The sequence below is a fragment of the Zonotrichia leucophrys genome, chromosome 24 (assembly GCF_028769735.1).
Source record: "Zonotrichia leucophrys gambelii isolate GWCS_2022_RI chromosome 24, RI_Zleu_2.0, whole genome shotgun sequence".
Taxonomy (NCBI): Eukaryota; Metazoa; Chordata; class Aves; order Passeriformes; family Passerellidae; genus Zonotrichia; species Zonotrichia leucophrys.
Window position 1 is genome coordinate 265,139 of NC_088193.1, and position 15,089 is coordinate 280,227.

At 57.0% G+C, this 15,089-nt stretch overlaps 2 protein-coding genes across 3 annotated transcripts; both read right to left on the reverse strand.

The window, feature by feature from the left end:
- Positions 1–76: 76 nt before the first annotated feature.
- Positions 77–9,802, reverse strand: UBE4A (ubiquitination factor E4A). Of its 2 annotated transcripts, XM_064731988.1 has the most exons (20): positions 9,725–9,802; positions 9,421–9,585; positions 9,135–9,311; positions 8,882–8,994; positions 8,169–8,321; positions 7,923–8,082; positions 7,538–7,740; positions 7,154–7,345; positions 5,986–6,319; positions 5,608–5,734; positions 4,430–4,737; positions 3,757–3,889; positions 3,123–3,310; positions 2,936–3,036; positions 2,708–2,821; positions 1,891–2,065; positions 1,593–1,773; positions 1,246–1,393; positions 853–1,010; positions 77–700 (listed from the first exon to the last, which is right to left on the reverse strand). In XM_064731988.1, the coding sequence occupies exons 2-20, from the start codon at positions 9,542–9,544 to the stop codon at positions 559–561; spliced, it is 3,231 nt and encodes a 1,076-aa protein (XP_064588058.1). In that variant the 5' UTR covers positions 9,545–9,585; positions 9,725–9,802; the 3' UTR covers positions 77–558. The 2 variants fall into 2 exon arrangements, with proteins under 2 accessions (XP_064588058.1, XP_064588059.1); XM_064731989.1 differs by lacking the exon at positions 9,725–9,802 and having other exon boundaries at positions 9,421–9,694.
- A 1,354-nt stretch (positions 9,803–11,156) lies between these two features.
- On the reverse strand, positions 11,157–14,977 carry LOC135457497 (G protein-activated inward rectifier potassium channel 4-like). The gene is made up of 5 exons (XM_064732129.1): positions 14,615–14,977; positions 14,121–14,335; positions 13,243–13,464; positions 11,948–13,133; positions 11,157–11,720 (listed from the first exon to the last, which is right to left on the reverse strand). The coding sequence occupies exons 3-5, from the start codon at positions 13,417–13,419 to the stop codon at positions 11,332–11,334; spliced, it is 1,752 nt and encodes a 583-aa protein (XP_064588199.1). The 5' UTR covers positions 13,420–13,464; positions 14,121–14,335; positions 14,615–14,977; the 3' UTR covers positions 11,157–11,331.
- Between the last annotated feature and the right edge of the window lie 112 nt (positions 14,978–15,089).

Sequence of the window (15,089 nt, forward strand, 5' to 3'; positions counted from 1 at the left end):
GAAGCGCGCCGGTGCCCGCACCGAGCCCAAACAGGCTTTTTAGAGCTCCCGGCAGCGCCACACCTCCAGCACCAGCTGTAAGATGATCTCTGTGTTTAATTTCCAACGCCCGCCATTCCCAACACTCACTGGGGAAGTAAACCCTGCTACACCCCTGGCACATAAAAGTCAGAAAAACGCCCCCTCATTTTCACCAAGTGAGAGATGGTTACAGTTTAAACACAGAACAGAGGGAGGCTTTTGGTGTTGCTGGAAAAGAACACGGCCAACACAAAGAGCAGGTAATAGAGAGCCAGGGCACCACATCATGAGGAGGCTGTGTTCTTCTCCCGTGGCTGAGGCTCAAAGCTGTAGTGCAGTGGGAAGTCGTAGTATTAAAGAGAGAGTCTTGAAAGGAAAAGAGAGAACAAGGGCTGGCAGGGAAGGTCTGAGGAGAGACTCCAAAGGTGGTGGCAATGCACTAAATGTGGTCGTCATTAGGGTGGTAGCTCCAGCCGTTACCCCTGCATGGCTGTGATCTTGCCCATGACAGGAGGTTTAGAGATGAGAGCCTGTCTTTTAGTTCAGAGTGTCCTCCAGCTCCTCCTCCTTCTGCTTTTTCCTCTCTGCAAGCCATCTCTGTATCTTCTCTTTTAGCTCTGTGTTTGGTCTGATCTGGTCCATAGTTAGGGGACTCCGATTGAAAGGATCTGTCTGATCACTGAAACAGAAAAGATCAAGGAGATTACTTGGACATTCCTGGTGCTAGAGATCAAAAAAAAAGAAAAAAAAAATAGAGAGAGGCCAGGAAGAGTCCTGGATATGTGAAACAGATTCCCAAAAGTATCAAGGCGAGAGGGCTGTGCTGCACACCTGAGGAGGTGTCGGGCTATGGTTGATCGGTCCACAGTGACACGGGAGGAGGGCAGGATCACGGGGTCTGACATCAGAGTGCTCATGATTGGATCCAGGAATTCATCACAGGCATCTGCGTATGTCTCCTCTTCCTGCTGCTGCCGGTCTGCAAGAGACTAGGGAGCACACGTGGCTCTGAGGGATTCCGCCTCCCCGCCCTTTAAAAACCAGGGAGCATTCACAGGTCTGTGCAGGCAGGGAACCCTCCCAGCTGCCCCAGCTGGACCTTGCACAAAGCTCCACTCCCAGAAATCCAGCTCCACAGCAAAGATGCAGCAATACACGGAGCCAAAAGGACACAGGGAACCAGCTCTATCTCTTTTTGTATGCTGAATTCCCTCCAGTGCTCACCTTGATCCTCTCAGCCAGGTTACTAAAAGACACAATCATGTTGCCAGGCTTGTTAATCTTCTTCAGAACCCGCACGGTCTGGGCAAAGAGCGTCGGTGAGTAGGAGCGGCCGTCCTTGGGGACTGTGGCACAGAAGTTTTCTTCATCCCTGCACCAGGTTATGTGAGAGAAAGGTTTAAGAATCCCCATTTATCAGGGCTGCAAAACAGTCCCCACAGCAGCCACATTCCCATAGCAAAGAACTCAAAGCTAAAGAAAAGCTCGAGTGTAACTAAGCATTTCTCCCCCAGTATCACTAAGATGGCTCCTGCATGGCTCCTGACAAGCTCACTTCCCTCATCACCTACCCAAGGTTTAGGTAGATGGTGCAGATGTCAGACACGAGCTGCTGTGGCTTGAAGTCAAACTCACTGAAATCTTTCACCTTCAAAGCTCCCATTTTAGGCCCAACCAGATGTTGCAGGAAGTAGTTGAGCATGGAGATGATGCGCTCGGCAAGGAAAGGATGCACAAACAGGGACTTGATTTCTGGAAAGCAAAACAATAGCTTGCAGATTCATAGCAATTCCATCCTCATCTGACCACACTGAAACCAAGTTCCGGCCTGCTCACACCCTGGCAGGCAGGAGGGACCATCTTCCCCACCTGAAGTCAGGAAAGCCAGAGTGCCAATGGTTTCATTGGACATGATGTTGTGGAAACGGGCCAGCTGACCAAACATCTGCAGGCTGGACTCCTTCTCGCGGCGAGCCTCGGGGGACAGGCTGTCCCACTCGCCTCGGTCCTTCTCAATCTGCTGAACTTTGATCTTGCTGAGGTACTGCAGGACAGAATACATGCACTGTTTGCGTGGGTGGTGACACCAAGGAGGTCCAGAAACACTCAAAACCAGTCAGGCAACATCCGTATCACCCATCTTATCTGCTGGCCTTCAAGCAATCAGCTCTCTAGCAGGTAATAGCTCCCCAAAATAGCCCTTTCTAGCAGCAACAGCAGCTCTGAAAGGAGTGGAGAGACATTTAACACACACCAGGGACATGAGAGCACCTGAAATTCCCTTGCAATCCCAAAGACTTGCAGTAAGACCAAGGAGATTTGAGAATCAAAACCCACAGTGATTGTTTAAAGGCTGAGTGTATCCAGATTACGAACAGGCAGATTTCCCAGCGTGCTTCCTGTTGGATCTGAAAAAGCTCTTTTGCTCCTCTTGGTTCTGAGCTGCCTCCTGAACCCAACGGAAGGAAGGGCAGCCCACAGACAGGGCCCCAACCCTTCGTCCTGCCTTCACCCCTTCTTCCAGGGCACCGGCCACTCCATCTTGGGATTGTTTCCTGCATACTACTTACTGCAGAGACTCACCAGGCAGAGCCAGGCAAGCTGGCCCTGTTCTGGAGGTCAGTATTGCACCAAGGAAGTGAGACCTTGTTTACCTGACAGTGATGGAACGTGATCTCAGCCCTACCTGTATGGCTTCATCCAACAGGAAAATGGCATCGTTCATGAGCAGGTTAAGGAAGCGCAAGAAGAGAGGGGGATTCATTGCCTCCAGGTTCTCTGAGGCATAATCAGCCAGAGCCTGCAAAGAAAGGAAATAGCAAATTCTGCAGCCCAGCCCCGATGGCAGGACGTGGAGCCCCCAGGTGAGCTGCACACCCACATGGCACACTCAGGCATGCACCTCTCGCCTCACCTTTATGCTGTCCCGGTAGGAATCAGTGTCCCACATGTACCTCAGGATGGGATACATGGGACGGCGGTAGTTGAACTTCTGTTCAAACTGGTGTGGGTCACCTGGGCACAAGCCAAAGAACCTTTCAAGTGGACAGTCCCCCACAGGTGCTACACAGGGAACACAACTCTTCCCATTCTGTGCTTACCCGTGAACTCGATATCCACGAAGACTTTGATGAGTGCCTCGGCCAGGTGGGCGGCGTGTTGGTAGGAGCAGAACACTCGCTTGCGATGGAACACGCTCGAGACGAGCGGGCTCTGAGCCTGATCCAAGTGAGGCATCACAGCCTCCAACACTTCAGCCAGCTTGGCTCGCAGGTGAGGATTTTTCATCCTGCAAGACAAAACAAAGCAAATCCAGGATGGCATGTCCATGGTGCAGAATGGAGCTGCTCAGGAATCACTCCAGGATCTGTGTTCATCCGTGCTTGAGTGCCAGACTGCTGCAAACCATCAGTAAAGCCAGCCCTGGGTCAGCAGTCACTTGCATAGACACCATGCCACAGTGGAATCTCAAGCAAAGGGAGAGTGTGGGAACACATACATTTAAGCACCAAATCCCATTTGAACCTTGCATGAAGCCTGTGGTCTCTAGGCAGGCCTGTATTCCCTTTGTGCCTCTTGCAGGCATATTTCAGCTGTTTTCAAAAAGATTTTCAGCTGTTTCAAAAAGATCAACCTGCTTGCAGCTGCACAAACCAAGCCTCAAGACAGCTCTGCAATTTCTACTTGCTTGGTCACCCTGGGAGCTCTGCAACAAGGACCCAGGGCTGCACCTACCTCTCCACATCACCCATGAAAACAGTAACAAAGTGAAGGATGTGCTCCAGGGAATCAGCAGAAGTCTCCAAGATGTCATCAGCAAAACGCCGCAGGAAAATGAAGAAGTCGCCCAAATTATCGGCAAAGAACTCTGCAAACAGAGATTGTAGCTGAGCTCCTCCCCAGGCAGCTCACCTTGCCCTTTTCCAGCCTCCCATCCACTCTCCCCTCATCGCCCTGATGCTGATTAAGTACTAGTAATTAAAAAGCTGTATTAGAAGCTGCCATGGAGAAGGATGCCCAGCCTGATGGCATGAGTAACACGTGGGACTCACTTCCCCTCTTCCCTCCCACAAGTCAGGTCACTTCTGGGGTGAATCCACCATGATGACACACTTCTACACAACCCCCAAGGGAAGAATCCTGAAGCAGGCCCCAAAAAAAACAGTTTACATATAGAGAAAACACTAAATGAACGTAGAACTTGCCACTTGCAAATGAGTAAGACTTCTAAAAGGTCAGCAGCTTCACCACCCTAAGTATGGCCCCTCTAACAGCCCCAAATTCTCTAAGAGAGATCCTCCTCAGAGAGAATATTCTGCACAATGTCGGTGGTGGCACCATGTCCTGCCCTGGACAGGGGAGCACTTGCTCAGGCAGCTCTTGCACAGAGCAGCACCCGTGGCCTCACCTGGCACGTAGGCCAGCGCGCTGTGCTCCACCTGCGGCAGCGGGAAGCTCAGCTCCAGCGGCTCGCTGCCCTGGTTCCCCACTGCCAGCTGCACCAGCAGCACTGCCATGGACACCTGCAGGTTCAGGCAGTTCTGCAGCATCTGCGGTTCCGTCATGGCCGTCTTGGTGGACAGATAGATGGTCATCAGGCGCTCAAACTGCTCCCTGAGGCTGTCAGCAGCGGGGCTGGAGCTCTGCTGAGCTTCTCGCCACGCCACTTGCAGGCGGTGAAGGCTTTGGTTTATCTTTACCATCTGGTCATGCAACCTGCCCGGGAAAGGAGGCAAGGAGGGGCTCAGGAGACAGAAAGAAAGACAGACATCCTGCCTCACCAATGCAGAAGCTGGTGGATTCAGATAATTTCCTGTGGGTACCCTGTCTGGGGCTCTGCAATGGGAAGCCTTGGGGAAAGGCTTGGCAGGACCTGGGCGGGTACGAGACCGTCTGAGGGACCATGGCACCTGCAGAGCGGCCTGGGGACACGGCAGAGCTCCCTTGGGTCACTGAGGTCAGGGATCCAACACGGCCCACAGACACTTGCAAGGTGACACTTCAGTTTCCCAGCAACAAGCCACTTGCATAATAACTTTTTTGTCAATGTCTATATTTAGAGAATAAACCAGAAGGGGACTCTGCTTGGATCAGCCATGACCTCACAGTATCTAGGCAACGATTTGCAGAGGGAAGTCGTGCAAAACAGAGTCTTTTAGTGTCCAGAAAATCCTCTCCTGGAAGCTGACAGCTACCTCACATTGCTGTTTCACATACACTCCCAGTGGACAGGTGCTCTGCCACCTGGATGAGGCTCCTGCCCCAAGGAGAGGGGGAATGGAGCAACCTACAAATACCAGCACTTGGCTGTTGGTGTCTACAAGTAACAGGGAGCCTGCATGACTCCTTTATTAAGATAAAGCACTTGCAGAAAGGCCAGGGGGGTTTGAGAATCAAAACCCACAATGACTTTAAAGCCTGAGTGTATCCTGATTAGCAAAAATGCGAGTAAAATTTCTTCCTGCAATCAGTCAGGCTGAAGTTCAAACAGCACCTCAGCTGGCCACCCTGTGTTCACAGTATTTACTGAAATGTGCAGAGCTGCACATGGGTGGAAAACAGCCCCAGAGGAACTGAAACAAGTACCTGTGAAACCCCAAGTGCAGGGTATACTGCGTGAGCACCAGGTTTTCCGTCACCAGGTTGTAGCTGTTTGCAAACTGCGGCTCTTGCTCGCTCAGAGCAGGGATCAAACATGTTTCTTTTTCCAAACCTGTAAGGAAAAGCATCTCTGCATCAGGTCCTACCCAGCAGTGCTGGTGAGGAGAGGGCTTGAGAGGGTCTCTTCTGAGGACACAAAAGGGCTCCTGGTGATAACTGGCAGCATTTTATTTGCACTCAGCTCTCTTCTTGCTCCTTTCTATTCTAACTCTCACCTAACCCTAATGGTTTACTGAGAAGGCATTAGTGGCTAAAGTGGAGATTGAGGAGATTCCCTTTCCCATCCCCAAAGCTTAGGTGTACCTTTCATATGTACGTTCTTGCTCCTCCTCTCCTCTTCATTCAGCTCCTTCAGGGCACAGTAGGTAGGGTTGAAGGTTAGCAGCTTTGGAGACCGGGGTTTGCAGAAGGGCTGGCACAGCTTCAGGAGGGCAGCCCCCAGGTTGAGGAAGAAGGCATCTGAGGCGTACATCTGGAAGAAAATCTCTGGCATCTGGTTAGCCCAAATCTTGGTGCGGCCCGCATTCGCATGGAGGCAGTTCCCCAGCCAGGACAGGATCCTGTGCTTCGTCTCCGGTGACAGCTGCAACAGGTTCTTCAGCATCTGGTAGATCTTCTCATGGAACTGGGCCATGAACTGTTAGAGGAAACAGAACACAGCTGAATGAGTCCTTGGGGGTTGTTCTTTTGCCTCTGTGACGCCACTGCTATCAGACCCTTTCCTGCTCCTTGGGACACCCCATGAATCACCCATCACACACAGGTGTTACAAGCAGGTCAGATCCTGGGGCTGGCACAAAACAACAATTAGGCAAAAGCACAGCTGAGACCATTTGTTCTCATACGGAGTAAATCCAAAATTCTTTGCCTATTTTGACAGCCTGAAAGAACCCCTGAGTGGGAGGGGAAAGCCTCAGGGATGACCTCTGCACCCCAGTTCACTCCTGCGTTTATATCCTGCATCCTCATGTTTTACTCCTGACCTACTGGAACATTCCTAGGAATGAATTCCTAGGTATTTCTCTAAGGAAGAAAATTACTTGCATAATGAGAGAGAACGTTGCCTGTCACTTTCTCAACTGGTGAATCAATTAGTGTTTTAATTATTTAATAATAACAGGACAGGCACTGAAAACTACTCCCTGGTGACTGCAACACCTGAGGTAGATGATCTCCAGGTAGCACCTCAAGTTACTGATGTCTGCTCCACCAGTACCAGCCACCCTTTTTCCAAAAGCTCAGGCAACTTTGATAAGGCACAAAGACCTGGGTTATAATGATCCAAGGCAGCTGGCAAAACTGTTTCCATGCTCCAGCTGGAGAATTCAAAGCAGTTTTTGGACACCCCTAGTTGCAAGGCAAGCTATTCCTGAACCAGCAGTGGAACTCAAGCCCTGACACCACGTTGTGAACCCTCAGCAATGAGAGGCCACTAACACCACAGGAAGCAGAACTGCCCCACTTCTCCCACCTGATGGATGTTGGATTCCTGCACTTTAATCTCCTGTGGGCTGGATCGGGATGGATTCAGAAAGTAGCCATGGTTCTCCACCACGCCAGGGGTCTTCAACAAGCAGGAGATATTTAGAATGGCACCAAGCAAAGTCTTCTGGTACATCTGTCCATTGCTGGGATCCTTGGGCTGTATGTAGCCTGCAAAAACCTGGGGAACACATCAGGACATGCTGAAAAAACCAGCAAAAAACCCTAACATACTGATGGGTTTGTGGCAGGCTATGAGAAGGGAGAGGAGAGGTATGACTACCCACACACCACACTTCTGGTTTGACCTCTGCAGATCAGGTCTTGTTCATGTGCCCCTGCAAAAAGCTCCTGCCTAAGCCAGAGTACCCACCTTGGCTATGTCCTTCTGCTTTGTGAAGTACAGGAGCACATCGAGGTATGTGTAGAGCAGGATCTGGCAGAGGTCCAGGTCCTTGATTCTCCCCAGCAGAATGTCAAACACGGGAACCATCACCTCCCCAAATGTGCGCACCTCCTCGTCCATCGTTAAGGCCTCTATGACCTCCTCGAGGAACTCGGTCATGTCTTCAAACTCTGGCAGGAGACACAAGGCTGTTACTCACAGTGCTCCAACAGCCAAACCGACCCAAACACAACCCCCCTGTTGGCAGCAAGGGGAGCCAAAGCTTCACCCAAGCCCTGGATGCTGCAGGGCAGCCTCGCAGCACCGAGGCAGTGGCACAGTGAGCACCGTGGCACAGCCCGGCTGCACTTACGTGCCCCCCTCAGTGTCTCCAGCAGCAGGTCCACCAGCTGCTCGTACACGTTCTGGTTGACGTAGATCTCGGGGGTGAGGAGCACGGTGCGCGTGTTGGACACCGTCAGGTTGCGGCAGCGCACGGCGAAGGGCAGCAGGTTCTCCGGGACCTTGGTGATCTGACAGGGACAACAAGGCAGCTCCAGCTGGGGCACGGCAGCTCCAGCGGGGCAGGGCAGAGCAGGGTGCAGGGAGCCTGGCCCACCTCCTCGCGGGCCCTGCGGAAGCAGGCGTAGAGGTAGCGCAGGATGTGCCTCTCCCCGGCGTCGCGGTCGGCCGACAGGTTCTGGCTGCTGGCACAGGTCATGTGGATCAGGTGGCTCCCGGGCTCCGGCAGCAGCAGGCGGGTGAACAGGGCCTGGGCACCGGCAGGGACAGGGCACAGTGACACAGCCCAGCACAGAGCTGATCCCTCCAGAGGAGGAAGCTCCACGCCACACAGCCTAATTGGCTCCTGCTGGGAACAGCTCTCCCTGTCCCTCAGTAAATAACTACAGTGAGAACCCTCAGCTGCTTCTGGCCTGAGCAAACCCTCCAGCCCCTCATGGAACAACAGCACCCCACCAGAAACCATTTCCACTGAAATCCTCAGCAGGAATGACTGATACAGCTGCAAATGAAGATGAGTGTGTGTGGACAGTGTTGACTGAGCTCTCTGGTTTTTCTTCCCTTTCCCACCCACACAGACCTACAGGGCAGCAAACTCCTGCAGCTTCTAGGAGGAAGGGCTGGATTCCCCAAATTCTACACTTTTCTCAGTCTCATATCCCAAAAATCTCATGGGCTTTTCCAGGAAAACAATAAGTGGCAGCTTGGTGCCAGGTTTTGGAAAAGGATGTGGGATATCATATGTACTTTCTGAGGAAACAAACTCAATCCGGTGGCCAAAGCCTGCAGGTGGCCCTAGGCAGTCCCTACCTGCTCCACATTGTCCATGTCCAGCCAGTCCTGGTCATCCAGGTCTGCAGCCATCTCCTCCAGGTACACACAGCGTGCTGGGATCCCATTCCCACTCTTCATGCTGGGGTCACCTGGGAAGGGCAGAGGGACCTGTTCTGTTCCACCTGCAGGCAGGACTGTCCCCAGCACCTGGCACTGTCCCCTCCCAGCTGTCCTCTCCCACGTCAGAGCTGCCCCAGCCTGTACCACACCCCGCCAAACCCGGGCTCACTGTTGTCCAGGGTGATGAGGAAGATCCTCTGGATCATGTGGTTGATGTTGAGCTGCTCGCAGAGCTCTCGCTGCGAGCGGAACGAGCGGCTGATCTCGGCCACCGAGTAGTCGCAGTCGTCCAGGCTCTCGGAGACACTGTTGTCGGAGTCATCCTGGCTGATGGACGTCTCCTCGCCTGCACGACAGAGCCCTCAGCGTCTCGGGGGCCAGCCCTGTCCGAGCGGACCGCCTCGCCCCCTCGCCGCGGCCAGCCCCTGCCCCAGCGCCAGCCTCGACCTCCGCACCTGTCAGCTGCCGCAGCTGCTGCTGCTTCTGGATGGCGGCGAAGTGCTTGGCGGCAGCGACGGAGCCGAAGAGGGCGGCGAAGGGGTTGCTGGAGATGCTGTTGTTGTTCTCCTGGTCGGTCATCTCCCCTCAGGGCCGCGCCATACGGGTGAGCCGGGGCAAGGCTGCGGGAAGGGCCGCCGTCAGGGCCCGGGCCCGCTCCCCCGCGGGCGCGGCGGGCTCGTCCCGCTCGGTGCCGGGGCTCCGATCCCAACCCGCTCCCGCTCCGGTGCCAACCCGGCCCCGCTCCCCCTCCGCTCCAACCTCGGCCGCCTCCGGAGAGCTCTGCGCGTCACCGCGTCGCACAACGATCACGTCACGGCGACGCGCCGGAAGTGACGCACGGGAGGGGCAGGGCTTAGGGAGCTCGGGCGGGAGCGGCTGCAGCGACTCCTGGCGGCCGGGACGGGGAACGACACCTGCGGCCCCGCGGGGACAGGAACGGGAATGGGAATAGCGGGAATAATGGGGATAACGGGAATAATGGGAATAGTGGGAATGGGAATAATGGGAATGGGGATGGGAATGGAGGTGGGGATGGGAATAATGGGAACGGGAATAATGAGAATGGGAATAATGGGAATAATGGGAACGGGAATAATGGAAATAGTGGGAATAGGAATAATGGGAATAATGGGAATAACGGGGATAATGGGAATAATGGGAACAGGAATAAAGGGAATGGGAACTGGACAGGAATGGGAATGTGACAGGAACAGGGACATGAAGCTGGTCTGGCTCGGTGGGACCCAAGCCTGTCCCATGCTGTGAAATGTGACCGTGTGTGTGTGATAACCCAGTTTGTGTTTGTTATTTACCCAGTGGCCTGTATTTGAATATTAATGACATGTAAATCAACTGCTTAATAGGAAAATCACAGTTTTATATTGGATCAACATGCATATTGACCCTTATTAACTTTGCACCTACAAACACTTGTTTGCGGCCTTGTTTTTTTTAAACTTTTTCTTGTGCAGGGAGTTTTATGTTTATCGGGGGTTTGGGACTGCAGGGGGTGTGGGGCAGGGACACGGATGTACATGTTTATATTACATCCCCTCTGTGCTGGGGGATGTATTACATCCCTTCTGTGCCAGGCTGAGCTTGCCCCATCTGCCCCATCCCTCCCCTCGCACCTTTCTGGGCAGGACAGGTGAGGTGAGGTCAGAAAATACCCTGCCCAAGACTCTGTGGGGAGATACAAAGGTAGGTAGATAGAGGAGAGGCAAAGGTGGACAAAAGGAGTTAAATCCAAGGGGTTATTCTGCAACCCCCTGAGGCAAAGCTGTCTGGGGACTGCAGGGAGGCTCCTCAGCCCAGCCAGACCCTGCATACACAGATTTCATTGATTTTTTTTCAATCCAGGCCCCTGGCTCAGGCCCAGGCACTGCCCTGCCAGGTGCTGCAGGTGACTCCAGTGGTGTCATTCCTGTAACAATATTAATTTAATTCTACTACACCATGTCCAGCCTCTCTCAGCACCAGCCCGCTGCAATGCTTCCCTGCTGGGGGAGTCCTGGGGCACCCTGTCAGACAAGGACTGGGGGCAGCTTGGGGTGCTGGGGGGCTGTGTCAGGGTCCATGAGTGGTGCAGGACTGAGCCCATGGCACTGGGGGGCTCTGGGCTCTGCCTCTTCTTTGCCCAGACCCCGAGGGCCCCCCCAGAACAAATATGGCTGGCGGTTGGCTGGTTTTGTCACAAACAGACTTTACTCACCCGCTGCCTCGTATTCCTTGTTACAAAAGAACAACTTAACAAAAAGAATGAAAGAATGCCCTGCGGCTGCAGCTGGGGGAGCGGGGGGCGTTCGGCCCCACAGAGCAGGGTGGGCTATGGCACTGTTGGCGTGGGGCACCGGGCCCGGGGGGGCTCAGGCAGGGCAGTCCCGCTGCGCTGGCTCCTCCCGGCCGCCCTGGGCTGTGCTGGCAGGGGCAGCCATCCCCAGCAGGGCATCCTCGCCAGGGGCTCTGGCAGGGACAGCCATCCCCAGCAGCGCGTCCTCGCCAGGCCCCGGCAGCGCGCACGGCTGCACCAGCTGGTCCCAGTACAGGCTGAGCGTGGAGTGCTCCTGCTGCTCCAGCTCCCGCAGCTCCTGCAGCTCCTTGGCGCTGGCCGCTGGCGTCTGCACCTCAAAGGTCATCTCAAAGCGGCTGTAGTCCACCTGGAAGGCGCCTTTCTCCAGGGACATGCAGGGCTCGAAGCGGTATCCCCAGAGGATCTCGTCCTCCGTGTAAGAGGTGCGGGCTTGGCACGTCATTCCTGCAGCAATGAAGAACATGGCTGTGCTGTGCCGGGTGCCACAACGAGCCCCCTGAGCCTGCAGGGCGAGGGGCTTCCAGCCCTGCCTCACCCACGGCCCGCTGGAGACACACAGGACCCCGAGCCTCTCTTGCTCTGATGTCACTCCTGGGCCCGGGTTTGCCTGGCATCTCCAGGAGCCCAGGGCAGCCCCCCCCTCTCCACCCTGACTCCCCCAGACCACTTGCCTGTGGCTTCCACAATGCCCTCGAGGATAATGATGATTTCAAACTGCTCCCGGCGCAGCGACTCGGCCGACATGTCCCAGAAAGGGCTGTGGCGGTTGATGACGTGGCAGATGATCTGGGGCTCCACCAGGAACAGACGGTCCTCCCCCGTGTCGTAGCCCAGGTTCAGCTCCGACTGCTCCAGGGGGATGAACTCCCCCTCGGCCGTCTGGCGGGACTTGATCAGCTTTGCCCGGATCTTGGCATCCACCATGTGGCTTTCCCGCAGGTCCCCCACACGAAACATCAGGCAGAGCTTCTCGTCCCGGAGGGAGATGACGCAGTTCTTGCTGAAGATGAGGGTCTGGGCGCGCTTCTTGGGCCGGGAGATCTTGACGAACATGCAGCCGACCATCATGGCGTCGATCATGGAGCCCACGATGGACTGGGCGATCAGCAGGATGACGCCCTCGGCGCAGTTGGCCGTCACCATGCGCGTGCCGTAGCCGATGGTGCGCTGGCTCTCCACCGAGAGCAGCAGGGCGGAGACGAAGCCGTCCACGTTCTCGATGCACGCCTGCCACTCGGGATCGCCCTGGTGCCACACGTCGCCGCGCACCCAGGCGTCCAGGAAGTAGATGAAGCCAAAGACCACCCAGGTGACGACGTAGCACATCATGAAGACGAAGAGGAACCAGCGGTACTTGAGGTCTACGATGGTAGTGAAGATGTCCGAGAGGAACCTCTTCTTGTCCTGGATGTTGCCCAGATTCACCTGGCACTTGCCCACTTTGGTCACGTAGCGCTGCCGCTGCCGCCGGCCGGCCTGGGCCGCGGGGCCGTCCTCCTCCAGCAGCTTGCAGCGCCGGCCCTGCAGCCCCTCCGGGGTGGGAGCGGCGGAGCTGCGGGCGGAGGTCTTGCCGCGGGACGAGTTGGGGATGTTGGCCACGCTCAGGGCGTGCAGCGGGTAGAAGCGGGCGGCCGCCTCTTGCGGGGCGGGCGGCGGGCACCAGGACGGGCGGCCGCGGTGCTGCTGGGTGCTCAGGCTGCCGCGGCTCGGCGGCAGGGACGGCTCCCCGGGGCCGAAGCCGCCGTGACGGGGTGCGGACGGGTAGTTTGGCATCGCGGCGCCTCTCTTGGCAGCGGCGGCGGCGGCGTTCTGCCCGCCGTCCTCCAGCGGAGCCCCGGGCGCGGCCGGCAGATCGGGCTGCGGGGGGGAAAGGAGCCCGTCGGTGAGAAATCGCCTCCGACAGGAGCCGCGAGCGCCCGGCGGCACCGCGTGCCGAGGATGCCCCGGAGCCCGGGGCGAGCCATACCTTCTGCGGGAAGGTGCCGTAGCGGCTGGTGTCGGCGGGCGGCCGGGGCAGGTAGGCCAGCATGTGCTTGGCCGTGGGGGTCTGCGCCGGGGGGATGGAGTTGCTGCGGCCGCGGGGCTCCTCGGGGGGCAGCCAGCCGCCGCCGCCGCCGCCGTTGCGGGCGTAGGGCAGCACCATGGCGGCGCCGGGGCGGCGGCTCAGCCCCGGGCTGGGCGCGGGGTCCTGCCGGGGAGAGACAAGCGGGAGTTACTTCGGACAGGGGAGCAGCGTGGGGCTCCGGCCCGCTCCGCATCCCCCGGGGCCGGGGTCTGGGGGAGCCCCCCTCGCCCAGCAACGCTTGTCCCAGCTCCGGAGCTGTGCCGGGGTGCCTGCGGGCTGGCTCCAGATGGCTAAGCCCATTAAGGGCCATAATTGCATTGCAAGGCCGGGGAAGGAGGCACTCGTCTCCGGTGGGAAGCAGCGCCGGCAGCCGGCGAGCTCCGGGTGAGCGCCTAAGGCACTGTCCCACGGTTGTTCCAGGCCGTGGCGGGAGCTGTGGGTTCTCTGAGAAGCTCCGGGCAGAAATGGATGGCCCCTAGGTGCGGAGGAAGGACAGCCTGTGCGAGAGAGGAAGATCCCACAGCCGGGCTCCTCGGGACAGGCTGAGCCCAGCCGGTGCCCATGGGGAGACGCGATGGGAGCTCATGGCCCTGGAAACGCAACCCGGAGCGCAGCGGCCTGCGGGGGTAGGGGTGAGGATGGGGTGGGAGCGATGGCGCTCTGCCTCCCTCGAGCATCCATCCCCTGCCACTGCAGAGCAGCGGCACCTGCGCTCCTCAGGGCGGCGATGGAGGATGCCAGTGTCTGGAGCGACCTGCCGGCCCCCCGGAGACACCCACCTCATGTCCAGGCAGAGCGGCTGCCGGCCCGGCGCGCGTCGTTCTCGGCTCGTGGCTCCCGCCGCGCCCCGGCCACCGCCGGGCATCTTCCCCCCGGTTGCGGACGGGAATCCTCTGCCCGGCCGTGCCACCGCGGCCGGTGGGAGGGAAAGAAGGACGGGGAGCTCGGCGGCGGCCGCCAATCCTGCTCCAGCGGCAGAAGGTCACCCGTTAATCTGTCTCAATGACAGGCACAATTACCTTGAGACGATTTAATCGGAAGGAGCAGGTGCCCCAATGCCTGGGGGAAGGAGCAGGAGGGGTTTCCCAGCGGATTTCCCTGCTCTTGCCCTCGGGATGATGCTCCCTGTCTGCTCTGAGGAGCGGGATGGTCAGCAAGGGCTGGAAAACATCCCCTTTCTCCTGCCTGGTCTGCGCTTCTCTATTGAACGTGGTCCGCGCTCTCTCGCCCCCTCCTTGTGGGAGCCCCCTGCAAAGACCCTCCCGGCACTCACCAGGGCTGGACCCCGCGACCAGCAGGACGCAGTAATTTCCAGTCTGGCTCCCGATACTGATAAGAAAGACGGCGGATGAAGGGGAGATTAGTCGCTAATCTCCCAGGGAAGATGAATCTGCAAGCTGGACCCCGCGGAGGCAGTGCACGTGGGGGAGGATGGGCGCCGAGTGCCAGCACAAACTTGGGATTTTCCTGATCCTTCTTTTCGTCCTTTTCATAGAATCCCAGAACGGTTTGGGTTGGAGAGGGTCTTAAAGATCAGTCCCGCTCCAGCTCCCTGCCACAGGAACACCTTCCACCCGACCAAGCTGATGTACATGGGCTTTCCCCAGCTCTGTGCTTGCATCAGGGTGTCTCCTATCAGGACAACACAACACCACGAGTCTCATCTGCTGGGTGCAGGACAGGGCGATCAATGCCCACCTGTGAGAAGGGCCCATCTGGAACCTGCGCCCTCCCTTGAACATCCCCAT